Genomic DNA, 27,863 nt, shown 5'->3' on the forward strand with positions numbered 1-27,863 from the left:
CAAACTTACTAATCAATCCCTCTCTTCCTTAAAAATATTCAAAGACTCTGCTTCCACTGCCTTTTCACGAAGAGAGTTCCAGAGATTCACAACCCTCAAAGAAAAAATTTCTCATCTCTGTTAAATAAGCGACCCCTTATTTTTAAACAGTCACCCCTTGTTCTAGATTCTCCAACAAGAGAAAACACCCTCTCCACATCCACCCTGTCAAAACCCCTCAGGATATTAAAGATTTTGATCAAGTCGCCTTTTACACTTCTAAACTCTAATGGATGCAAACCTAACCTCTCCAACCTTTCCTCGCTAGACAACTCTCCTAGTCCTGGTATGAGCCTAATAAACCTTGTTTCAACTGTTTCTAATGCATTTACATCTTTCTTTAAATAAAGAGACCAATACTGTACACCGGGGATTCCCGACTTGGTTCTGTGTGGTGTTCGGGCCTTGGGAAAGGAAGGAGGGGGATTCAGGCCTAGGAGAGAGGTGAGTGTGTGAGAGATGAGCGTGTGTGTATGTGTGAGAGAGAGAGATTAGAATGTGTGTCTGAGAGGGATGAATGCATGTGTGTTTAAGTGTGTGTGTGAGGGACAAGAGTGTGTGCGGGTGCATGTGTGAGAGAGAGAGTGCGTGTGTGAGAGAGAGAGGGAGAGAGTGCATGTGGGCGTGAATGGGCAGCAGCAGAACTTCCATCTGCACTTGAAAGGAAGTCCCTCCTTGGAGAGCTGTCAGCCAATTTGATTGGCCGACAGCTCTCCAATTCTTTCAGGCACAGCAGTGTGTGGCCAGAAAAGACATTGCAGCCCTGTGCCAGAGCCTCAGTGTGAGGTAAGTGGCAGGGTCATGGGACGGGAGGGGAGGGAGGGTGAGTGTTTAATCATTTATTTATTTGTCACAAGTAGGCTTGAATTAACACTGCAATGAAGTCACTGTGAAAATCCCCTAGTTGCCACACTCCGGTGCCTGTTCAGGTACACTGAGGGAGAATTTAGTATGGCCAATGTACCTAACCAGCATGTCTTTCGGACTGTGGGAGGAAATCGGAGCACCTGGAGGAAACCCATGCAGACACAGGGAGAATGTGCAGACTCTGCACAGACAGTGACCCAAGCCGGGAAACGAACCCGGACCCCTGGCGCCGTGAGGCAGCAGTGCTAACCACCGTGCCATCATGGGAATAGGTCAAGGGTGGAGAGGGGTCCGGAGGTATCTGGCCTATGAAGGGAGGAGGCACCCCCTACCTTCCTACCCAAGACTGAGGCCTGTGATTCTTTCTATTTTCCACCCTCAGTTATCTGGCGGCCACAGATTCCTGTGGGATGTCACCAGTCACATCTTGCCAATTCAAGTACCTGCCCTTATCTCTACCTGCTGTCTCCTACTGCCCAGCCAATCTCAGTTGGGATAACAACATGCTTTTATTTCATCAGCTTCAAATTTACCCATTAGTCTTTGATGAGAGACTTTATTGAATGCCTTCATGTAAATAACATCCAAAATACAAGCCCCCATCCACTATTCCAATCACCTCTTCAAAAAATCAATCAAATTCACCAGGCACGACCTACCCTTCACAAATCCTTGCTGGTTGTCCCTGATTAGATGAAAATTTTCAAGGGGTGCCATCACTCATCCTTAATTACAGATTCTAGTAATTCCCCAACAACAAATGTTAGGCTAACTGGTCCATAATTCCCCAGTTTCTCTCTCGCTCACCTTTCCTAAATAGTGGAGTGACGTGTGCATTTTAAAAAATTTAATAGAACCCTTTAGCCTGAAAGATTTTTGACCTGCACATTGCTGGAATGTATGCGGCAGAGAGGGAAACAGGGGCACCTCGAACATCAGTCAACAATGGAACCAACAGTCCATTTCCACAGAATGAAGGTTAGGATTGAAAAACAGATGGATCAGTGAGATGGAATTACCAACTATCAGAGTAAAAACTAGGACAGAAAGACAAATAAAGAGAAACAAAAAAAAAATTGGATTAGCAGCAAGAAAAAACACACAGGATGGAAAAAAATGTTAAATATCTCCAGCAACAATTCACAACATGTAGGAATGAGACACCACAACTTAAATCGTTTCCTTTCTGGGCCAAATGGGTTGAATGGCATTGCACGATCATAAATCTCCCTTTTGAAAAGTTATTTGCCCTATTAAATCTCAGTTCTAACTTTCTAATGGCATGTTTGATGGGCAATAAACTTGCACACGCAGCAATTTCACAAAGCTCACAGGAAAGTGAAGGGAGAGCTGTCATTTCCACAAGGTTTCACAGCTGTAATTATGGTGAATATTGACTATTTTGCCATCCTTATAATCGCAAAGTTCAAGTCAACAGAAGTGGCACATTCAGCATCCTTTCATCCCAGCCTCTAGAGGGCGCAATTTTACCATTTTCTTTGTTAAGTGTGAACTCAGGCGGGAAAAATGGGGTGCAGCCCACCAGCTGCACAGCTGGCTTTTCCCGCCATATTTTCAAACTGGGGAGGCAGTGCCAGGGTACTACCTGGGCTTGACTTTCTCCCCCTGACAGCTCTACTTTTCTGTGCGCCCCCCAGGCATGTTCTGTTCGCCAGTTGCTTGTTTTACAAAACCTGTTGTACACCGTGCCAAGGGAATTCCCTATGTGGGGGGAGGGGGGGATGATACAGCAGGGAGGCCTGCTACGTATAAGTTAATGTATTATAACACAGTTCCCATCATTGTATGGCAGTCAGCCTCTGATCTTCAGATCAGCGTTCTCCAAGGCGGCCTTCAAGACACACAACAACGAAGAATCGCCGAGCAGAAACTGATAGCCAAGTTCCACACACATAAGGACGGCCTCAACCGGGATCTTGGGTTCATGTCACGCTACGTGTAAGCCCCACCATTTGGCCTGGGCTTGCATAACCCTGCTAACTGTCCTGGCTTGAGACAGTTCACACCTCTTTAACCTGTCATTATCCCTCTCTCCACTCGCATTGTCAGAACCTGTAAAGACTTGATCACCTGTAAAGACTCGCATTCCAACCATTATCTTGCAATTGAGTCTGTCTCTATATATTCCGTTTGTGAACTCAACTCTCCACTCACTTGATGAGGGAGCAGCGCTCCGAAAGCTCATGTTACCAAATAAACCTGTTGGATTTTAACCTGGTGTTGTGAGTCTTCTTAATGATGGGCTTAGAAGGGCTACATAAAATCCAGTCCTAAGTGTGGTAGGGTGTTCATGTGGAGCATAAACACAGGCATGGACCTGTTGGACCAAATGGTCTATTTGTGTTCTATAAATGCTCTCTATCACTGAGAATTTCAATTTACAAAACGTCCTTACTACGTGAAAAATAAACTCTGATTGACCCCAACAATTATGCTCAAGGATGATAAAGATTGTTCAAACTGTAACTGCCCCAAGGAGTATTTTAACAATTCTTTTACAATTAAACTGTTCAGCTCAAAAAATCCACACACTTATATTTCTGCAGTATGTAATGGCATCATACTCCTGTCTGCATGTCCACTGATCTCCAATGAGCAGTGCCATAGATTGGGCGGCACAGTGGCATAGTGGTTAGCACTGCTCCCTCACAGTGCCAGGAACATGGGTTCGATTCCCAGCTTGAGTCATTGTCTGTACGGAGACTGCACATTCTCCCAGTGTCTGCATGGGTTTCCTCCAGGTGCTCTGGTTTCCTCCCACAGTCCGAAAGATGTGCTGGTTAGGTGCGTTGGCCACGCTAAATTCTCCCTCAGTGTACCCGAACAGGCGCTGGAGCGTGGTGACTAGGAGATTTTCACAGTAACTTCATTGCAGCGTTAATGTAAGCCTACTTGTGACACTAATAAATAAACTTTGAACTTTAATTTAAGCTTGTCTAAGATATAAAAATGAAACTGCCATGAGTCACATTTTACGATCTATGAGTTTTGAATCACACTTATTTAAAAATATTTAAAAAGGAAAAAGGAAATAAATTGTATTTGAAATCAGTCCAGATTCTGCAGTAAGTGGCAAACTTATGGGGTTCAGCATTCATTCCATTTACATTTGTCCCCGCTCTTCCACTCTGATTATTGGAGAGTGAAACTAGTGCTTCACAAGCTACAGGGAAACAGAGGCCTGTCTGAAAAAGCGAGCAACAGTGTTTCGCCCACCCTCCACAGGCCCAAAGCCAATCAGATTGAAGAACCCTTACTGAGTCGCACAGATTCTAAACCAGGAAGTGAATGTTGGAATATTTGATTCAATGTCAAGTCAGGTACAGAGAAAAAAATAAAGGAGTAAAAAAAAAGGATTAAGAGAAAGACAGATGAAAGAGACAGAGAAAATTAAAAATATACTTTTTTTATTCATTCATGGGATATGGGTGCCGCTGGCTGGCCAGCATTTATTGCCCATCCTTAGTTGCCCTGGAGAAGGTGGTGGTGAGCTGCCTTCTTGAAACGTTGCAGTCCACAAGCTATGGGTTGACCCACAATGCCTTATTCTGCTTATTTCATTTTTGAAACTGTCCAACTATATCCAAAATAAAAGTAAAGTAAAGCTTATTTATTAGTCACAAGTAAGGCTTACATTAACACTGCAATAAAGTTACTGTGAAATTCCCCCAGTCGCCTCATTCCAGCGCCTGTTTGGGTCAATGCACCTAACCAGCACATCTTTCAGACTGTGGGAGGAACGGAGCACTGTGGGAGGAAACCCATGCAGACACAGGGAGGATGTGCAAACTCCACACAGACAGTGACCCAAGCCGGGAATCAAACCCAGGTCCGTGGCGCTGTGATGCAGCAGTGCTCGCCACTGTGCCACCCTCAATATTTAAGGGATGAGAATCCACACTTGTAAAAGTTAATTTTCAGTGCTGGAGCCTATAATTAAGACGGATCACAAGGTTAAAAATCTCATTTACACTTGAATGGGCAAGCCTTAATGCCTTTAGGGTGTCTAGTGGATTCCTAATGGATAAGCACTACAATTTCATGCATTTGAGTGTAGAGTCTCCTGAAGAAATATGTTAGAATGAAGCTGGTGGGGGAAAAATGCAACACAAACAGCAACTTTCTGTGCTAACCTGCACATATGCAGATGCCATGAAGTTGCTGCATGATTTACTCCCCAGTAACAAGCGAGTGCTGTTAGCCTCATCATTATTCTTACTGCAAGGTCCAGGTCATTGAAACATTCCCAGCAACAGAATTCTGAACTTCTGTAGTTTCAAACTGAGCTTGTTACTCTCTTAAAAACAAAGCAGGAACTCTAATTGATCTGAGCACCTACCAATGGGAATCACAGGAATTCAATAAAACAGACACATTGCACCTTCTAATCATAAAAGGGGTCATTCGTATAAATGAGCATCTTCTCTAATTCAATATGAGCAGTGCCTTGGGACATGTAAACTTGATAATGTTGCATCCCAGGCATGTCTATCACACACCAAGTGATGTACTTTATCTTTAATAGTTTTACATCTGTAAAAAGGAAGTTGCGTTATTGCATGCAGCCTGACATTTCCAAGCAGTTACAACCAACCTCTGATCAATCTCCACACTTTATATGCAGCTATAACTACCTATTGGAGGTGGTAGCAGGAAGGAACATGTCAGGTTAGTAGGGAGCACCTTGCACTGCTGAAGCCAATCTACCTTTTGGAACTATAGAAGAGATAGACTCGTTATATTCAATTAATATAGCAAGTCTTTCCCTCTGTAGATAATATGTAAAGGAACTTCCTTGTGAGCCAGTCAAATGAAGCACATGTTGTTGGTGAGGAGGTGGGAAGTAAAACATTAATATTTTGCTTTGATTTAAGGTGATGTAAACCTGACATTAAGTCTATATTAGTGTTGTGGGGGACTTCTTTGAATTAACCATAGGAAACCCACAGACAGATCACAATAATTTATTCCTGATTCATGCTTAAAGGGAACTACCCCAGATAAACCTCTGAAGCAGCACTTTCCTCTAATACAGCTCTCACAGGGTGAGCATTCTAATCCACCTCTCTCCTATAAGTCACAGTTACACACTGTTTATGCAGTTAGTCAGTACACAGAACATTGTTTAAAATTCCGATCTTGTCTGCGTAGGTGTATTATTAAACCTTCACCCAAAAGCAGGACTGTTATCTCCTCCTAGTTAGAGACTACCTGTCCTTCTTACAAGTAAACAATCTTGTTGGCAAGTTCTGCTAATCTTGGGTCCTTGAGGATTGTAAAGTTCACTGGGATAGCAAAGCATTAAAATAACCTGTGCTCTTTCATTTTAATGCAGGGGTGTTAGACCCATTCCCCCACTTTTACTAAATCTATTCATTCAGCCTAATATTGGAAAAGGCACATTCTAACATCCTGTTGTCAAGTAAAAGTAAAAGTAAAATTTATTTATTAGTTACAAGTAAGGCTTACATTAACACTGCAATGAAGTTACTGTGAAATTCCCCTCGTCGCAACAGTCTGGTGCCTGTTCGGGTCAATGGGCGGCACGGTGGCACAGTGGTTAGCACTGCTGCTTCACAGCTCCAGGGACCTGGGTTCGATTCCTGTCTCGCGTCACATTCTCCTCGTGTCTGCGTGGGTTTCCTCCGAGTGCTCCGGTTTCCTCCCACAGTCCAAAGATGTGCGGGTTAGGTTGATTGGCCATACTAAAATTGCCCCTTAGTGTCCTGAGATGTGTAGGTTACAGGAATTAGTGGGTAAAATATGTAGGGATATGGGGGTAGGGCCTGGGTGGGATTGTGGTCGGTGCAGACTCGATGGGCTGAATGGCCTCTTCCTGCACTGTAGGGTTTCTATGATTTCTATGAATGCACCTAACCAGCATGTCTTTCAGAATGTGGGAGGAAACTGGAGCAGACACAAGGAGAATGTGCAAACTCCACACAGACAGTGATCCAAGCTGGGAATCGAACCCGGGTCTCTGGCATTTGAAGCAGCAGTGCTGACCACTGTGCCACCGTGCCGCCCCGTGTAGCATGAAGCATTAGCATTCTGGTGCAAACTCAATAAAAACCTTCATTATAGAAATGTAGGAGAGTAAGTTACCTCTATTTAAATGATTTCAGTTACCTTCTCTGAAGACTTGGAGTTTTCTGTGGTTTGGAAAGTGGGTGGAGAGGTGCTGAATTTGAAAGAGCCAGATTGTTTGTAGCTGGTGTTCTTCTTCTTGACTGGATCAAAAGGTCTAAATCCCAGAGATACAGAACCCATAACATTCATGAATGTGGATGATGCGTCATCACATGAACCAATGATTGCCTTTGCTACATCGCCAGTCTCATGTCGATCAAGAGTACCTACCAGGGTTAAGCACATTGGAAATAGAAAAATGAGGCATTTTCACACCGAAAGCTCTTGCTTACTTTCTTCCCACTGTACATTGCTATCGGAACATCTTTTTGGGCTCACAGATTGACTAGGTCCAGAGGCTATTAATGCTCAATAACAAAAATGCCTGTAGCATTAAAGAAAAGCCACCAATGAGCTAACAGGTCTTTCATATCATGCCAGGAGCTTATGTCATGGATGAATGTTAAGTGGGAGATTTTGAAAGGCTCCATTTCCTATGCAGCCAGTGCAGTTGAGGAATTTGGGTAATGTCACAGCTCTATCTACCTCTGTTACAGTGTGCACTACTTGTGAGGATCTGCACTAGGAAATTTCACACTAAATCTAAACCTGATTGTAATTAGAGTGTAATAGTCGTTACATTGTATTTTCACTAAATAAAATCCAAATTCCTTTTCTTTTCTCATCTAGCCATAGAATACACAGCAGGTCCCATTTCTGACTAACAAAATAGATTTGTAAGTTGCTCTTATTCTTCAGGCTACAGCACATCTTCTGGGCAGCAACTTATGGATTTCATGTTATTCCATGCATGTGTGGGCTCCCAGAGCTACAGGAATAATGACACTGAACGCTGACAGTTTCACTGTCATTACCACTGCAAAAATCCAGGCCATAATCTTCTCTTTTGTTACATTCAGTAACCATTGATTTGTCCTGGAGCTAAATAGCATGCATCCATTTGATTGCAATGGTACGTGATTTCCTCATTAAATTCCTTAACAAAGTTTGCAGAAGGGAAACCTAAAAAAAAATAATCGGACCGCTGCTTTCTTACTAAAACTGATCACAGCAGGAATCTTGAGAGCATTATTGGGGCAAAGTATAAGGAGCTCTGCCTCTGCAAGTTTCAATGTTGTACATGTCCTGGCAAATATCATCACCCTTTCCCAACATCGACATCCTTCACCGCGATGAGTACAGGCATAAAAAGGGAATTATTGGTGCACCAAATGGATGTTATCACAGATTTCTTAATGGTCAGCTCAAGAATGCTTGTACTGGAGCCCTGGGAACGAGTCAGATGCATTAGACAATAATGGACATCATTATTGGATGCAATGTGTACCTTTGGTGGATGTGCATCATTGGTGGATTTAAAGAGATAACTTACACAAGAGGTAGAATTGGAAAGAAAATGCTGGCAGCGTTATTGCTCAATAAACATTTCCTAAGACACACTCCTAAATCTCATAAAATTTTAATGCTCCAATTTATAGTGATTCTCCACTTCAGCGTTATATTCTTCTACCACCCCACTGGAGAAAAAAAACTTGTGTTATTTATAGTTCAGTGGTCCCATAAATAGTGCACTCTCCAGGCTCAGACAATTGGGCCATCATGTCACATACGCTGTCACCGATCTCCAGTGAAAGTTGTCAAGAGATAAAATTATAACATTATTGTTTAATAATTTATGTCCTTAATGAATTTAACAGCTATTCCCACTTTGCAATTTACATATTCTTCCTATTGGCTAATTTTATCTTTTGCATTCCTCACAACTGAGAAGTAGCTCACTTTACATTGACACCATTTGGCGGTGGTAAACGTTAATCTGATCACAGAAGAGCATAAACATGGAACAAGGGCCATCCACAGGTGGATTATAAACAGTGCATGATAGCTGATACTGCACAGCGCTCTGGTCAGGCAACAGCTCAAGCACTGTGTCCACTTCCGGTCACTGAGCCACATGGGAAACATTCGAGATTCAAACGGTGGCACAAAGAAGAATCCATAGAATTAGAGGACTTAGTTCTGAGCAAATATTGCAGCCTCAACAGCCATCATTGTCTTGATCATGACGTTCACGGGACTGATTTCTAGAATTAAAGGATTGTCCTATGAGGAGCATTGGAGTAAATTTGACCTATATTCCCTAAAATTTACAAAGATGAGAGATGATCCCAATGAAACATACACAGCTCTTAAAGATAAAAGCTAAATACTGCGGATGCTTGAATGTGAAACAAAAACAGAAAATACTGGAAAATCTCAGCAGGTCTGACAACATCTGTGGAGAGCGAATAGAGCCAACATTTCGAGTCTGAGTTGACCCTTCGTCAGAGCTCAAAGTTCTTAAGGGGCTTGATGGGTAGATGCTGTGAGGATGTTTCCCCCGACTGCAGAATCTGGAACAAGAGCTCAAAGACTCAGGTAAGGCATTGGACATTGAGGACTAAGATGAGGAGAAATCTCTTCATTCAAAGGCGTATGGACCTTTGGAATTGTCTACACTAGAGGATAGTCAGCAGGTGTATTCAAGATAGAGATCAGTAAACTTTTGGACCTCAAGGGGATAAAAGGATATGGGAAAGTGCAGGGGAGTGGCGTTCAGGTAATAGATCAGCCATGATCGTATCAAATGGTAGAGCACAGGCTAATGGCCTACTCCTGTTCCCATTTCATACATTCTTCAGTTAAGATAAAATAACTTCAATGCAAGTCTGAAGCAACAGACAGCACAATAGAATTTACCATACCACAATGAAAACAATTCGAATTCCAATCAACACCCATTAACAAGCCTTTCTTTGTCTTTGGTAGTCAGGGTTAGGATGTCAGGAAGTCGATATAATAGGATTGAAAAGTATAGTCAGTGGCATTTCAGTTCTTTTTCAGCAACTTCTTAAAACATTCAATCGGGGAAAACAATGAGGAAAACCAAATTCTAGCAAATATTCCAAATCATTATCCTGCTTGTTCATTTATCAAAGTTATAGAGAGAGGTTGGCCAGGCTAGGATTTCATTCCTTAGAACATAGGAGAATGAGGAGTGACCTTATTGAGGCGTATAAAATCATGAGGGACACAGTTAAAATGACCGCACAGAGTCTTTTCCCCAGGGGAGTTGAAAATTAGAGGGCAGGGGTTTAAGATGAGGGCAAAGATTTAAAGGAACCTGAGGGCAACTTCTTCACGCAGAGGATGGTGTGTATATGGAATGAGCTGCCAGAAAAGGTGGCCGAGGCAGGTTCAATAGCAACATTTAAAAGCATTTGGGTAAGTACATGGATGGGAAAGGATTAGAGGGATATGGATCAAATGTGGGCAATTGGGACCAGTTGGGAGGGCACCATCGGCATGGAACGGTTGGGCCGAAGGGTCTGTTTCCATGCTGAATTGCTCTATGACTCTATGCTATTGCCAAAATAAAAAATACATTGGATACACAGATGATAAAAGAATTGGTCGGAAAAACTGAGCAAGTGTCAACAACTGAAGGTTACAAATCCCATGATTCAGTATTGGTGCTTTATAAAATATACATTTTCAAAATGTTTAAGCTTATAAATGTACATTTGAATCCTAGCAATGAATACAAATGTACAAAACAACTGCTCACAATCATACAGCAAGAAACAGTCCTTATTGTTTCCTTGTTATAAAATGGAAATTTAATTTTGCCAATTTCTAACAAGTCTCCCAGCAGATTCACGTAAGCTGTCAATGCTGTTAAACAGAAGAGTTGATGAGTGAGCAAACATGTTCAAAGTTGACTTAAGGAGGCTCTATAGCAAAAAGATGAAACAGTGATTCAGTTACAAACTGTCTAGGTTCAGGACTTGACAAATAATGGCTTGGATTTTACGATTGCCAGCGAATGAGCAGCAATTGCCATTCTGATTACAGGTTACCCGGCTTCTGAAATCTTGGTGGGCTTTGTCACTATGATTTGCAGTTATCAGTCAAAGCAGTACAGCACCTACAGGGATCCCGTAACTATGTGAAGGCGGCAAATAATGGTGCCTCTCTTTCACCAATTAGATAGAAGAATCATTACAGAGCCAGACAGGTTCCGTTCCTTTCTGGAGTGTGATTTCCAAACGAGGTTCCAGGGTTTTCTTAAATATTGTGATCATGGGAGGGTGGGGTGTGGCTCATGTTGGGGGGGTGGGGGGGAGTCGTTGGGAGATTGCTGGGGTGCAATCAGAGGGAGAGAAACATTCCTGCTCTTCTTGGCCCACAAGCATTGCTGGAAAAGTAATTAACCTCATATATGCTTGGCTTTAGCTGCTGGAGCTGCCATAACGTGGAGATGCCGGCGTTGGACTGGGGTGAGCACAGTAAGAAGTTTCACAACACCAAGTTAAATCCAACAGGTTTGTTTGGTAGCATGAACTTTCGGAGCACTGCTCCTTCATCATCACCTGATGAAGGAGCAGCGCTCTGAAAGCACGTGCTACCAAATAAACCTGTTGGACTTTAACCTGAAGTTGCCATAGTCCAGGACAAAGTTAAATTTGACTTGGGTGAGTTCAAGACAAGTTGAGTTTGGGTTTGAGATTTGTTTTAATTTTTACCTCCTACCAGACATAGACCCGCTGGTTTTTGGGGTTAAATAACCTTCAGAGTCAAAACCAAGGAATGCAAGTTAAAATATGAGTTTCCAGAGGGAAACCTAACCTGCTAGGCTGGATAGGGAAATAAAAAGATAGAAAGAAAGGGACGATTAAGTGACTATGGGAGGAAACCGGAGCACCCAGAGGAAACCCACACAGACACAGGGAGAACATGCAAACTCAAAACTCACCCAAGTCCAGAATCGAACCGGGGTCCCTGGAACTAAGGCAGCATTGCTAACCATTGTGCCACCATGCCACCCATGGTTTAGTTCAGTTTATTTATTAGTGTCACAAGTAGGTTTACATTAACACTGCAATGAAGTTACTGTGAAAATCCTCTAGTTGCCAGATGGCAGGTACACCGAGTGAGAATTTAGCGCAGCCAATGCACCTAACCAGTCTTTCAGACTGTAGGAGGGAACCGAAGCACCCAGAGGAAATCTACACAGACACGGGGAGAACATGCAGACTCCACACAGAGAGTCACCCAGGGCCGGATCTGAAGCTGGGTCCCTGGCACTGTGAGGCAGCAGTGCTAACCACTGTGCCACCCATGGGGTATGTGACACGGTGCACTCATGCATGCGTGCGAGAGGGATATTACAGTAAACTTTCTGCAGGAATTAATGCTTTCAAGTTTTCAGCCTGGATTGACTCCTTTGCCATTCAGAAATTTGCACAGGTTCCAAAGTAGTTCATTACCCGACAACACTAAGTAGTTATTGAGTAATGCCAGAATCAAATTTACACAGCCAGAAAACCATAGACATTATTCACTGAGAGCAAGGGACTGAGCCAGCTTAAGCTTTGTGTGTAAAATATACACCTTAGAAAGCCGTACAAATTGGCAAGCTTTGGCTGAAGTGGAGGAAGCTGGTTTTGATGTTTTCTGTTCATATTCAGCCTTAGGCATCAAATCAGCGAGCAGCCACTGGACCCCTTTGAAGAATTTACTGCTTACAAGTCACTGCTTGAAAGGGCCCATTGAAAGGTATTCATTACTGACATTTTCTATGTTAACCCATCGAAACAAACAGGGTGATATCACGAGAACAGTTTAATGTAATCAGTTCTCATTTAACAATGGGCCACACTAGCGTGCTCAGGGAGTGCCGCGTCAGGCGTTAAACTGAGGCTCCGTCTGCTCTCCCCGATCGACGGAAAGGATCCGATGGTGTTAACCCGAAAAAGGACAGGGAAATTCTCCCTGGTGCCCTAGAGGAGATCGATCCCTCAACCAACATTGCTAAAGGTGTCCAAAGATGTAGGTGCATTGGCTATGCTAAATTGACTCTCGTGTCAGGGGATTAGCAGGGTAAATGCGTGGGGTTCCAAGAATAGGATTTGGGTGGGATTGTGGTAGGTATAGACTCGATGGGCCAAATGGCCTCCTTCTGTACTGTAGGGATTCTATGAAAACAGATAATTCATTCACTATCTCATGCTATTTGTGGGATCTTGCTGTGTGAAAATTGGCTGCTACATTTCCAGCCTTAGCCACATTTCAACAGTAGTTAATTGGCTCTTAAGCTCTGTGACACATCCTGAGGGAATGCTGCATAACTCAAAGTCTTCACGTCGTTTATTTTTCTTAATGTAATATTAAAATGTACATATTCTCTAACCTTCCCCTTTTTGATTCCTGATGTTCAATATTTTCAGTATCAATCCCAGCCAAGTCAACGTGGCAAACCTTAAACAGAATGTGTGACAAAGCAGCAACATTTTGTCGATAATTAATCTTCACCTGTAACTAATGTTAATATATTCATGTGCAGTGTTGGGAGAGACATGTCCATAACTCTCCTGAAGACAACCTCTACAATGAAGCTGAAATAACGCCACAGAGGCCAGTGTCCCTTCACCAGATTCCCTTTATTTACAAACTTATCTCCAGTCCTAAGAGTGCTTCAGGTACAAAGTCAGAATCTAGAGCGTCTGTGGACCTGACACTCCTCAGAGTACTCACAGGTGAGACTCCCTGATTGGGCAGGCAATCGTTACCTCAATCAGGGAGCTCATACTTGAAGAGGCCAACCTCATGGACCTCATTACAGTAACCAAACCATCAAGGATGCAGTGAGTGGACACTGGGTGATTTGCACATCTTTACACCATAGCTGAGCTAATTCTATCCTCATCCAAACAAACAGCTCGTTTCTATCCCGGCAGCAACGAAGACAATGCGGTACCTTCACTAACGTGCTAGGGATTGACTTTCTTGATCTGTTTGGCTCACTGTCACATTGGGTAGTTGTTAAATTTTTGCATTTATATGTTCACACTTCCAGATCTTTGCTTGCACCTGAGAGCTCAATTACTGAAGAAAGGATTTCATTGGTGTTTATAGGTTGGGCCCAGTTTTCTACTCAGTGTGCAAACAAAATGCTTTGAAAACTAGTTACATGCCATTTTCACTACTGGAGTATTGTGTGAAAGGACAAGTGTAAAAGGAACATTGTTACACGCACATTATGTTTGGCTAGTTCAATTTTGTTCTAAATGGAATCAAACTCATTCATAGCAACATTCTCCAATGACTGCATAATGTTCAGCACCATTCAGACACCGAAGCGGTCTGTGTCCATATGCAGCAAGCAACATTCACTCTTGGGCTGATTGGTGGCATGTAATACTTTCATAAATTACTTCATGGGATGTGGGCATTGCTGATGAGGCCAGAACTTATTGTCCATCTCTAATTGCCCTCGAGATGTTTGTGATGAGCTGCCTTCTTAAATCACTGCAGTCCATGTGGAGTATGTACACCCACAATGCTGCTAATATTTCTACCACACAAGTCCCAGGCAATGACCATCTCCAACACAGAGAATCTAATCATCCCCCCTTGACATTCATTGGCATTACCTTCACTGAATTTCTCACTATCAACATCCTGGGGTTACTATTGACCAAAAACTGAACTGAACCAGCCATATAAATACAGTGGCTACAAAAGCAAGCTCGAGGGGTCGAGTGGCCTAATCCTGCTCTTAATTCATACCTTCCTAAGAGTAGGTCAGGGGCTGGGAATTCTGAGGAAAGAAACTCAACTCCTAATTCCCTGAAGTCTGTCCACCATCCACAAGGCACACGTCAGGAGTGTGATGGAATACTCTTCACTTGCCTGGATGAATGCAGCTCCAACAACACTCAAGAGGCCTGACACACAGAAACCAGGAGCAGGATCGAGGGATATGGGGTGAAAGGGGGATGTTGAATTTGATGATCACAGGTATAGCAGGCAGTAAAGAAAGCAAATGGTATGTGTGCATTCTTAGCGAGAGGATTTGAGTATAGGAATAGGGATGTTTTACTGCAGTTGTATAGGGCATTGGTGAGGCCACACCTGAAGTATTATGTGCAGTTTTGGTATCTGAGGAAGGATCTAAACTCCAGCGAAAATATTCCTAATCAATTTAGTCTCTCCTCATATGACAGACGTGCCATCCCAGGAATCAGCTTGGTAAACCTTCCCTCTATAGCATGTGCCGGGAACAATTGCGCATCTCCCAGAGCTGGTGAACAGTCGCAGGCCAGACCACGCTGGAAACCGATGGGAAGGCAGGTAAGTAATTTGAATCTGTTTTTAATATGTTTTAAGTGTAATTATCGGGAACTTCCCAGTCCCGATTGAATCTCCAACCCTGCCAGGAGTATTTCATTCCAGCGGGGTTCAGATTAGCTCCCCACCTTCGAGGAACTAGCAGGAGACCCCGCCAGAATGAAGGGGGGGGGGACAATCGGGGCCCCCCAGGAGGTCGGGCAGTGGAGAAGTGGTGTCCCCTGGGCATGGGCACCCTGGCAGTGTCAGCCTGTGCCCCCTGGCACTGCCCAAGGGGCAAAGTGTCCATATCCAGGGGGCACCTTGGCACTGGGCATCAGGCAGTGCCAAGGGGGTGGGGCCTATTGTGGGCAGGGCCAGGGGCAATCGGTGGGGGTGGGGGGGGGGGGGGTCTCACTGTCACTCTGCATTGGGATCGGTCTGGGATGGAGGGAGGCCAGCGATTGGGGTGGGGGGGGGAGCTGGTGGTCTGCTGGGAGGAGTGCCTGCCTCTTGGGGAGGTCTGACTCCAGTGGGGGGGGGGGGGGGGGGGTGGTGGGCTGGATATTGGGGCGCTCCGGGGCGGAGGGGGTCAGGGCTGGCTCGGGAATTGTTGTGGGGACCATGATTGGCCCATGGGGGGGCTGGAGGGGCAGCAATGCGGGGGTCCTGAGGTGGCCAGCCATTGAGCTGGCCAGCAAATGGGGAATCTGACAGATCAGGACCAATGTGCATGCGCAGAGTTCCAGAACTGTCAGACTCTGGCGCGAATAGGCCCAGCCCCCCCTGGGTTTTTAATGAGATTCACGATCTCTGCAGTGCACAGAGTGCGGAGATTCAGGTGAGAAGCTGAACTGACAAAACAGTCGGGATCTAGAACAGTTTTCCTGACAATTCAGCACTTTTGGGAGAATCATGGCCAATACTTTAAGCGTGGCTTCAACAATGCCCAATACAACGGCAGTAAAACATCCCTATTCCTTTACTCAAATCTTCTTGCCAAGAAGGAAAAAATGCTATTTGCTTTCTTTACTGCTTGCTGTGCCTGCGCGCTTACTTTCAGCAACTGATGCATGAGGATGCCGTCCAGGACAAAGCTTGATTGGCCACCCATCCATCCACCTTAAACATTCAATCTCTCCACCACCGACGCACAGTGGCAGCAGTAGGTACCACCTCCCAGATGCAATGCCGCAACTCACCAAAGCTCCTTTGGGAGCACCTTCCAAATCCCACGACATTTACTACCTCAGCAGATACACGGGAACATCATCACCTGTCAGTTTCCCTTCAAGCCACACACAATCCTAACATGGAAATATATCGACGTTCCCTCACTGTTACTGGTCAAAATCGTGGAAATCCTTCCCTAATTGCAGTGTGTGTGAAGCCTAATTGCACTGTGTGTGAACCGTACCATATGGACTGCAGTGGTTCAAGGCAGCAACTCATCACTATCCTTTCCAGGGAAATTACAGATGGGTTATTTATGCTGGCTTAGCTAATGACACCCACACCCCATGAAAGTGTAGAAAAAAAAATTAGCCCTTCATTGACCATAGGAAAATCTAGTCACATCAGGTGGAATTTTCCTGTCCCGCCCGCCATGAGAATCGTAACTGGTGGGACCGGACCAAAGGTCCGTTGACGTCAGGCAGGATTTTCCAGTCTTGGGGCGAGCGCGACCGGAAAATCCCGCCCACTGTGTCTTGCTCCCAATTATGTGTAAATGTACCAAAACAAATGATCACGATAGTTACTATACCTTTTTCCCTTTACACACAGCTTTGCACCTTTGTGATATACATTTTCTCAGACATTTGGAAAATGATTTCTTATCAATTTTAAAAATGCTGCAAGACACAAGGGTGAAGAATCCAGGCACATTTAACCATTTTTAAAAAACAATATTACCCTCATCCTGAATTCATGAGTCACTGCAATAATTCTGACAACTTCTTTCTCAGATTCGCTCAGTATTCAAAATCATGCAGATCTCATGTTTTATTTGCCCATGCATTTTGTTCTCCTGGTGAGAACTCAGAAAACGTGTGTCGGATGATGAGAAAAAAGAAGCGACAACAATGAAGTTTATATAGTAATAGTTTCCCTAGTCCAGTCTGATAAATCCACATCGTTCTGTTGAAGTCAATAGTATCACACCCTTGTATCATAATCATCAAACCTTCTCAGAGGAAATGTATGTTGCTGGCACTTAGTTAGAATGCTGGACACAATTTTTCATGTGCTGCTTTCAACAAAGGCAATAAGATACAAAATGATCCAAGGTCTCGCAATCAATCCTATCGCCTAAGAATCTTTCAGAAAAATTAAAAAATGCAAGAAAAAGGCAGCAGTTTGCAATAGCCAGTAGTCAATCATGGTGTCTGGTCACTCAGTACAATTGAACAGATATCATTTATCATCTGTTACAGATGAAGTTCATTGTCTGGGCAGCAAAAAAACTCAACACACATCGACCTATTCTGCCCCTTCCTAACAAAACCATTTCACAGTTACTGCACCTCACTGCTGCAAATATATAGGAAGGCTGAAAATCTGACCAGGCCACCAGGGCCCCTAAGGTAATAGAGTTAGTTAACTCGGACTTCTGAACAAAAAACATGGAAACAATCAAGCTCATAAAAGCAAAAGGAAGCGTTACAAGAAAATTATACATATATGTATTTTTTTTCTTTTTTACAATTACATTGCCTTTCAGCTGGAGTCTCAAAATTCTGAGAAGACCCCTAGCATTTCGGCTTACAAGCTCCCCGATAGTGGATTAAATATAGTTTCGGGAGGTGAGTTATTAAATATGTGCCCAATCTTTACATTCAGAGAAACCCGAGGCTACAGAGAATACATTTAGAGAGATCAGTGACCACTACGACCTTGACCTGAGCTACACCATAGCCTCCAGCACATGAAAGGCAACTGCAGGATTTATCAGCAGGCCACATTTGCCCACTCAAATCTAATTCTGACCAATGACCTGGAGAAAAATAGAGGGAGAGACAATGATAGCAACTGTAAATCACTAATATTTGCAAGGACAAAAGGGTCAAAATGAAGGAATTATGATGGTGTATAACAAATAAGTCATGGACAACACTGGCTTTAAAAAAAGAAAATCTTTACACCCTGAGCTTGCTTGAACTCTGAAACATTCGGCATTTGAACTTTATAAGCACTTTTGAAGACAGCAAGCTTTTAGATTTTAATCTGCTTTATCTGCAGCAGGGTTTGCTACTTTTCATCATTCCCTGACTCAAAGTTAGGATATGCTTATAGAGTCACTTGTGTGTTGATGAAAAATGTTTTCGCAAGCGCATCAACTTAGATGGAGCAGTATAACTCTGATCCGTCCTCTAAACTAAAATCTGGTACTGTGGGGGGGGGGGGGGGGGGGGGGGGGGAGAGAGAGAGAGAGAGGGGGGAGAGAATCCCCAAATATCCCCTTTCCAGGGCACCATTTCACGCCGTCCCAAGTGCGTTACAACTCAAACCCTTCTGCAATCTCGCATTTTAAGAGTCATCAGGTAGCTCTTTAGGCACCTGGGCCGGAATTCTCCGATTTCCTTCACCTCGCCACTGCTGCCGGGGAGAACGGAGAATTTGGCACTCAGCCTAATCTCCATGCACCTCAGCAGGGCCAGAGAATCCCATTTGTCATGTGGTTAGTTTTACCCGACTGATGATATCCGTTATTGCAATAGTAATCCTGCCCAGTGCAAGAGGAACTGCAGGTTCAGACATTTGGGGCGGGACTTTCCGGCCGCACTCGCCCCAACACCAGAAAATTCCACCCGAGGTCAACGGATCTTTGCATGCCCTGTGTCCCACCCGCTATGATTCCCGTGGCGGGCAGGACAGGAAAGTTTCGCCCTTGGTGTATGTATGTTTTCAGTTGAGGAGCCAATGATGCAAAGCTTCCATCTGTGGGATTATGACTGAACACCTCTAAGTCAGAATCCCCCCCAAAGGGCCGAAGGGCCTGTTCCTGTGCTGTATTGTTCTTTGTTCCAAAGTCAAAGTCAGAGAATTCTAGCCCTTATCATTCGATGTTTCTGATATTAGCAGACACTTCAGCACACACCACCTTAACATTAAAAGCAGCCACTAGGAGTATTATGTATTTATGCAAGTACCTATGCACAGAATGGTTAGCATTGCTGCCTCAAAGAGTCAGGGAGCCGAGTTTGATTCCGGCCTTGGGTGACTGTGCAAACTCCACATAGGTGGGCGGCACGGTAGCACAGTGGTTAGCACTGCTGCTTCACAGCTCCAGGGTCCCAGGTTCGATTCCCGGCTCGGGTCACTGTCTGTGTGGAGTTTGCACATTCTCCTCGTGTCTGCGTGGGTTTCCTCCGGGTGCTCTGGTTTCCTCCCACAGTCCAAAGATGTGCGGGTTAGGTTGATTGGCCAGGTTAAAAAATTGCCCCTTAGAGTCCTGGGATGTGTAGGTTAGAGGGATTAGTGGGTAAAATATGTGGGGGTAGGGCCTGGGTGGGATTGTGGTCAGTGCAGACTCGATGGGCCGAATGGCCTCCTTCTGCACTGTAGGGTTTCTATGATTTCTAGACATTCTCCCTGTGTTTCCGTGGGTTTCCTCACACAGTCCAAAGATGTGCAGGTTAGGTGGATTGGCTGTGCTAAATTGCCCCTTAGTGTCCAAAGATGTGTAGGTTATGTAGATTAGCAGAGTAAATGCGCAGGGTTACAGGGATAGGATGGGGGGGCTGGGCCACGGTGGAATGCTGAGAGTCAGTGCAGACTCGATGAGCTGAATGGCCTCTTTCTGCACTGTTGGGACTCTGTGATACTTCTATCCAATGCTGCAATTACTCTCCTCTTACAAGCAGAAAAATGTCAATACTAACAGAAGGTATAACTCAAATTCTCGAGGCTTTTAACCATGATGTGGCATGATGTATGCGGTTACGGAGATAGGGTGGGAGTGAGGGTCTAGGTAAGTTACTCTGTCAAAGAGTCAATGTGGACTTGATGGGCCGAATGGCCTCTTCTGCACTGTGGCGATTCTATGATAACACCATAGCATGATTCAAAGAGTGGGTGGGTTCTCCCTGTGTCATGGAGATTTATCCCTCAATCAACATCAGTAAAAATAAATGAATCTGGTGATGATCTCAGTGCTGCTTATTGGGCCTCACTGTGTGCGATTCAAAAATTAGATTCAAATTTGTCTCAGATGGAACCCGATTCAATAAAGAACCTTCTTATACTTCAATATCCACGTATCACGATATGGGAAATGAGAAGGTGTGAAAAGTGTAAACCACTTATCTTGGAGCATTACATAATTAGCCATTAATGTTTTGGGATGTTGACCATCATCAGTTGTACCTTATCTGTTGAGTCATTTAGCTGACTGCTTTTGGGATTAAATATGGCTAAAGAGCTGAAACAAAATGCTGCAACCTCCACCTCCCCCCCGCTTGCTAGAATTCCACTGGCGGGTGGGATGGGGAATCCTGGCCCACATGTCGGTACATCTACCTCAGGTTCATTGAAATCTGGAGCAATTAAAGTATAAAGTTCATTTATTAGGGTCAAAATTCAGCTTACATTAACACTGCAATGAAATTACTGTGGAAATCCCCTAGTCGCCACACTCCCGGTGCCTGTTCGGGTACACTGAGGGAGAATTTAGCATGGCCAATGCAGCCAACCAGCACGTCTTTTGCGCAGTGGGAGGAAACCGGAGCACCCGGAGGAAACCCACGCAGACACAGGGAAAATGTGCAAACTCCGCACAGTCATCCAAGCCGGTGGACCCAAGTCAAATCTACTTATTCTAAAGTAACAGAAGGTGCAGACTCCGCACAGACAGTGACCCAAGCCAGGAATTGAACCCGGGTCCGTGGCACTGTGAGGCAGCAGTGCTAACCACTCTGCCGCCGTGGAACGAGGGTCGGAATTTTCTGACTGTTCACACCGGTGGGATTTTCCCATCCTGCTGCAGTGAACGAAGATTTGGCTGACCGCCAAATTCTCCGACTTCTCTGCAGCGGGAGCGTGGCGTGAACGGCCGGTAAGGTCGCGCCCCAGGTTTTAATTATTTTAAAACACTCTTTTTAATGTTAGTGGATTCAACAAGCCTCCTCACATCAAAAAATGTGACAAGGATTCGGACACTTGTGTGAAGAGCACAGTTATTGGGTAAAAGAAATGCAGTTTGTACATCTTTTGGCCGACACCCTTCATCCTGTTTGTGTCCAAATGGTGTTTATACCGAAGAAATCAAAGCTCAGCTATTGAAAATGGAATCTATCACACAACATATGGGGTAGAACTAGTTGGATATGCTCTTTAATTTTATGGGAAAATGCTTTTTTAGTGCTACTTTATTTTTCATTATTGCATTTTGTATTTCCCATTTTGTTTCTGAGCAACCCGAGGATTTGGTTTTATCTGTTGAAATTGCACAGTTATTTCAAGGTTTTATTTTAACTTAACGTTAACTTTGTATACAATATATTCATTGGGCACGATTTTCCAGCCATGCTTGCCCCAAAACTGGAAAATCCTACCCGAGGTCAATGGACGTTTCCATGGTCTGCCCCTCACCCACTACAATTCCTTTGAACAGGAACGGGAAAATTTGCCCCATTATATTTATCAACACAAAAGATTAAATAGAATTTGCAGCACATAAACAGGCCATTCAGCCCAAGCAATCTATGTCAGGGTTTATGCTCCGGGATGGCACAGTAGCACAGTGGTTAACACTGCTGCTTCACAGCCCCAGGGACCCGGGTTCGATTCCCGACTTGGGTCACTGTCTGTGTGGAGTTTGCACGTTCTCCCCGTGTCTGCGTGGGTTTCCTCCAGGTGCTCCAGTTTCCTCCCACATTCTGAAAGACGTGCTGGTTAGGTGCATCGACCCAAACAGGTGCCGGACTGTGGCGACTAGGGGAATTTCACAGTAACTTCATTGCAGTGTTAACGTAAGCCTTACTTGTGACTAATAAATAAACCTTTACTTTTAAGAGATCCGACCACACACTATTTACTTTATCACACCCATCAAAATATCCTTTTATTCCTTTCTGTCTCGTGTAATTCACTGAACCCCCTGTGAATGCGTCCCCGCTTTTCAACTCAATCACACCTCACCAGCAGTTGAAAAAAGTTGGGACAAGAAAATTCCCCAGGCTACTTTTGGCTAAGTTTCTTGAAGATAAAGCAAATGCACATCTCCCGAAAGCTGAATGTTCTAAACTCAAGATGCCACAGTTGCCGTGACATCTGATAAATGTCTCCACTCTCGAGAAGACCATTACTCACTGTTGACTCTGTCACTCATGAGTTATCTGGGTTGGCATCACTTGTGGAATATCTATCATTTGTATTATGACCGGCCCTGACATATCCTTAAGATTTTTAATTTAAAAAAATCTCTTGAAAGGCACATAAAATACAACGCTGTATAAAAGTAATTAAATGTTAAACAACTAATATGATGTGTACCAGTTTTAGAAAAATAAATGCACAACAGATAACGTCTATGTTAAAATCACTGGAAGTAGTTTCTGCAGCTCAGTGCATATGGGAGTAGCTAATAAATCAAGCACCAGTATTGACTAATGTAACTAGTTACATTACAAGATGTCACACTTCCTAATTGGATGGGGATAGAAAATCATCAAGCAGAATTTGCACACATGACTTTCCGTACTCAATCTTGATAAACACTTGGAGATGCTTTCAGGACAGAAATTGAATACACAAGGTGCAAATGTAAATCTCTCTGTACTAAGGACCTTGGGTTGAATTGTTATCCATTTTGAGGATGTGTATGATGTCTGGAATAGAGACCGGCTGTTTGCTGCACTGTGTTGGCCTGAACTGCACAGCGAGCCCGTGCTTTTTGTGAACTAATGCGATTACAATGGCGCTCAAATTAACATCACCACAGAAAAATCTCGTATACAGTTGCCATTAACATGTTTGGTGGGACTGCTGTACATGGCACAATCTTTTGCAACAGATTGTATTAGGTGCTCTGTGCCACCATGCCGCTTGGGTCACTGTCTGTGTGGAGTCTGCATGTTCTCCCTGTGTCTGCACCGGGTTCTCCGGTTTCCTCCCACAGTCCGAAAGATGTGCTGGATAGGTGCATTAGCCATGCGAAATTCTCCCTCAGTGTACCCGAACAGGTGCCGGAGAGTGGCGACTCGGGGATTTTCACAGTAACTTCATTGCAGTGTGAATGTAAGCCTACTTGTGACACTAATAAATGAACTTAAGTTTTGTAGTGTCTCGTCATGTCACTCAGAAGTGTATCAAAGCACTTCACATGCAATGAATTACTGCAAAGTGCAACTGTTGCTCTGTTGGCACACACAGCACCATTTTATAGACAGCCAGGTCCCATCAACAGCAATGAGAGGAATGTACTATTCATCTGTTTTTGGTGGTGTTGAAGGACCAACAGAATACCTGACCTGTTTGCAAACATCTACCAAGCCAAGCAAAGGAATGTCTAACAGATTAACATTTCATTTGAAACACAGCACCACTGAGAGTACAGTACCCCATCAACGTATGTGACCAAGGGCTAGAGTACACTCCAACCTGCCAACCTCCTGACTCAGAGGCAAGAACACTGTGCCAGGCTGCCATCTTATATATAATTGATGAAGCGGTGCTGATCACTGCTGACCCCACAGAAAGCTGCACTCAGAGATCGAGTGCTCACTCTGGCGAGATCTTTACCGCTCTCGACGTGTAGCTGGTGACAGCGTTTTTTAATGAGGAATTCCCAGCAGGATATTGCAGTGATGTCATCAAGCTGTCTAAACAGCCAGTCACATTAAAGGATTCTCACAGACAGCCAACCAGGAAATACAAAGTACGGATAATCAATACCCATTTTAACTGAATGAAATAATGCGTTCACACGGCATGAAGATAAAAGCTGGAATATCACAAAATAACTTGAAGAAACGAATAATTTTTTTAAAAATCTAGTTTAAATAATCTAGTAATTAATTATAATGCAGGCATTTAACAACATTCCCCTATTTTCTTGAGGGCCGGATTGATTGTTTGGCAGTAGTTACTACCCAGCTCATTTTAATCCATAGAATCTCTACAGTGCAGAAGATGTCCATTCGGCCCATCGAGTCTGCACCAACTATCCGAAAGAGCATCTCACCCTGACCTTTTTAAAAGATTAGGATGCCCTTTTAAAAGGATGCCGCAGTGCACAAAATTGTAAATGGATAGCCCCCATCCCACCTACAGCAGCTCCCCTGACACTGTCCAGGCAGTGCCAGGGGCCAGAGCCTGTGTGGTGCCATTGCAGTGCCCAGGTAGTGTGAGGGCATGCCACTATCCTCGCGTGAGCTCCTTTGGCAGGCCTACCCTAATGCACTCAGTGGGAGACCACTTGTAATACACACCAGTCTGCCCTCACACCGATGTGAATGGAGCTTCAAACAGTGGGGTTGGGGGGAGGTGGGGGGGGGGGGGGGAGAGACTCAGGCATAGAGGCCCAATTATGAGATGGACGTCTATGAAAATGATGTTCCTGATACATTGCTGGACACACGCGGACACGCACGCACCGCCCTGTACAGACTGAGTGAGTGTACAGGTCAGAAGATCAATTTTCACCATGGCACCAAGAAACCACAGTCCTGCCTCTGGGGGAATCTTAAAAGTGAAGATTTCCGCCTCAGTGAGCCCCTAGATAGCAAGGGAATAGGTTCCCTGTCCAAGAAAAAGTGCCAGTAGGTAGGCTCCAAGATCTCTCAGAGGCCTTCCAGCTTCAGGAGGCACCCAGACTAGTATCTGGGAAGGTGCTTCAACAAGAATGTGCCCTCAGCCGCTTTTTTAACAACTTTAATTTTAAAAAAGTAGCCAGGCTCCCACCAAAGTGGGGTGGAGGGGATTGGTTGTAGAGGAAGCCTCTCTAAAAGGCAACCTTTGGCTGTAGCCCTAACCAGTGGAGCCAAGAAAGACTGTCGGCCTGCTATGCCCACGATCCTCACTCCGACCTGCTGTTAAGTGACTACTTCGCAGCAGTTGATCTGTTCCCATCACACCAGGAAACTGGAGGCTGACTGGAAAATCCCAATTCGCCCCCTTAACCTGACCTTCAACAAGGCTTTCAGCTTAGTGAATTATCTGCCCGCGTTGTTGGGGTGGGTGGCCTTTCCAGGCCCTGAACTCATCTCTCCAAAATCGCTGGCACTGGGAATAGCGCCCAAAAGGCATCCACTGACCTCAGCACCCCCTCCGCCCCCACCCCCAGGAAAACAAGAGAGGGTTTTTATTCCGGGCCACTAGAATGAGTGTGCCTCTGGATGTTTGGCGTCGACAGGCTTGGCATTTAGCACCACTGAATAACCGAATGACTCTTTGCTAAGATGGGGAGGAGGCTCAACTCAAATTATAGAATCGGACATCACATAAGGGAGTCTATTAGGCCTAACAGATCTACTGAAAGAGCTACTGAATTAGTCCCACTTCCCTGCATCTTCTTAGTAACGCTGCTGACGTTCCCTTCCTACAAATATAATGTAAATTGCTGTGAAATCTACTTTCAACATCCTTTCAGGCAGTGCATTCCAGATCAAAACAACTTGCTGCATTAAAAAAATCATTCTCATCATAGAATCCCTACAGTGCAGAAGGAGGTCATTCAGCCCATCGTGTCTGCACCTACCACAATCCCACCCAGTCCCTCTCCCCATAGCCCCACGTATTTACCCTGCCAACCCCACTGACACAAAGTGGCAACTTAGCATGGCCAATCAATCTGACCCGCACATCTTTTGGACTGTGGGAGGAAACTGGAGCACCCGGAGGAAACCCACACAGACACGGGGAGGACGTGCAAACTCCACACAGACAGTGACCCCAAGCCGGGAATCGAAGCTGGGTCCCTGGCGCTGTGAGGCGGCAGTGCGAACCACCGTGCCGCCCTCAGTTAAGTGCTGAATGCTTACACGGGGTATTGACGGGGTCCCAACACCCAAAAAAACAGAGGAAGCTTGAAGCCATGAGTTCAGGAGCGGAGGGGAAAAACAGTAGGAAAAAACACAGAGGAACGTTTGTAGTAGGGTGGACAGATTGAGTGTAGCTGTGTGGGGAATAATGCAGGGAATCTTTCCATTGGCCAAAGTTTTCCGGCTGTTCACGCCGCCAAGACCTTCGACGGCAACCCTCCCACCACTATGGGTTCTCTGGCGGCAGAGGGTGTGAACAACGGGAAAACCCATTGACAACAGTGGACTGCCAGCCAATGGTAGGCTGCCTCCGCAAAACACGCCCCCGGGACGCATGGAGAATTCTGCCCATGGATTCTTGCCCTCGTTAAACAGGTATCTGCCACTTAAAAACAAAATATCTTCATAGACTCCTTACAGTGCAGAAGAAGCCATTTGGCCCATCGATTCCGCACCAATTCTCTGACAGAGTAACTTACCCAGGCCCTCTCCTTCACCTGATCCCCGTAACCCGGCTAATCTATCTAACCCTCACATCTTTGAGCTATGGGAAGAAACCGGAGCACCCAGAGGAATCCTATGCAGACAAGGGGAGAATGTACAAACTCCACACAGTCACCCAAGTACAGAATTGAACCGGGTCCCTGGCGCTGTGAGGCAACAGTGCTAACCACTATGCCACTGTGCCACTAAATTCCAACTTATTTAGTGATGGATTTACTCTTGAAAGAGTAAACTAAATAAGTTGGAGTTCTCAGATGAGTCACTGCCTAAACAGGTTAGGTCCCTGATTTTGACAGAGCTGCAAATGTGGGATCATGTTCAAGTAGTAAAATAGAACATTCAGGAAAAAGATTAAAAATCAATTAGTGGCTCTGCTCTGAAATTTTGCTCAGATTTGTGCCATTGTTCGTCCTTTTTGTCCAGACATAAAAATTTTAGATTCTAATTTTATAAATCTGCCTCGGCGAATCATTTAACCGGGTGTACAGTTCCTCAAAGAGCCAGATTATGCACAATGGGCCCAAAGTCTCATTCCTATTAAACAGGAGTGCTGGGGGTAGCACGGTAGCACAATGGTTAGCACTGCTGCTTCACAGCGCCAGGGACCCGGGTTCGATATTCCCGGCTGGGGGTCACTGTCTGTGTGGACTTTGCACATTCTCCCCGTGTCTGCGTGGGTTTCCTCCGGGTGCTCCGGTTTCCTCCCACATTCTGAAAGACATGCTGCTTAGGTGTATTGACCTGAACAGGCGCCGGACTGTGGCGACTAGAGGAATTTCACAGTAACTTCATTGCAATGTTAATGTAAGCCTTACTTGTGACTAATAAATAAACTTTACATTGGAGCTGTTTTGCTCCCATGCAGAGGCTGGGGCTGTGACACTGTTTACACTTCCTGCTGCCTCGGAAAAGCAGCCAGCATAACAACGCACCCTGGACATTCTCTCTTCCACCTTCCTCCGTCAGGAAAAAGATACAAAAGTCTGAAGTCATGTACCAACCGACTCAAGAACAGTTTCTTCCCTGCTGTCATCAGACTTTTGAATGGACCTACCACGTATTAAGATGATCTTTCTCTACACCCTGGCTCTGACTGTAACACTCTGCATCCTCTCCTTTCCTTCTCTATGTACAGTATGCTTTGTCTGT

The 27,863-nt window shown here is 44.7% G+C and overlaps 1 protein-coding gene across 1 annotated transcript in view; it reads right to left on the reverse strand.

Moving 5' to 3' along the window:
* LOC144511255 (WD repeat-containing protein 72-like) overlaps positions 1 to 27,863 on the reverse strand; it is a 294,675-nt gene that overhangs the window by 170,582 nt on the left and 96,230 nt on the right. Inside the window, exon 14 of the mRNA XM_078241380.1 lies at positions 7,057 to 7,283. Within this exon, the coding sequence (XP_078097506.1) occupies positions 7,057 to 7,283 (227 nt within the window). The remainder of the gene's footprint in view (positions 1 to 7,056; positions 7,284 to 27,863) is intronic.

This window comes from Mustelus asterias, chromosome 24 (genome assembly GCF_964213995.1).
Source record: "Mustelus asterias chromosome 24, sMusAst1.hap1.1, whole genome shotgun sequence".
NCBI classification, from domain to species: Eukaryota; Metazoa; Chordata; class Chondrichthyes; order Carcharhiniformes; family Triakidae; genus Mustelus; species Mustelus asterias.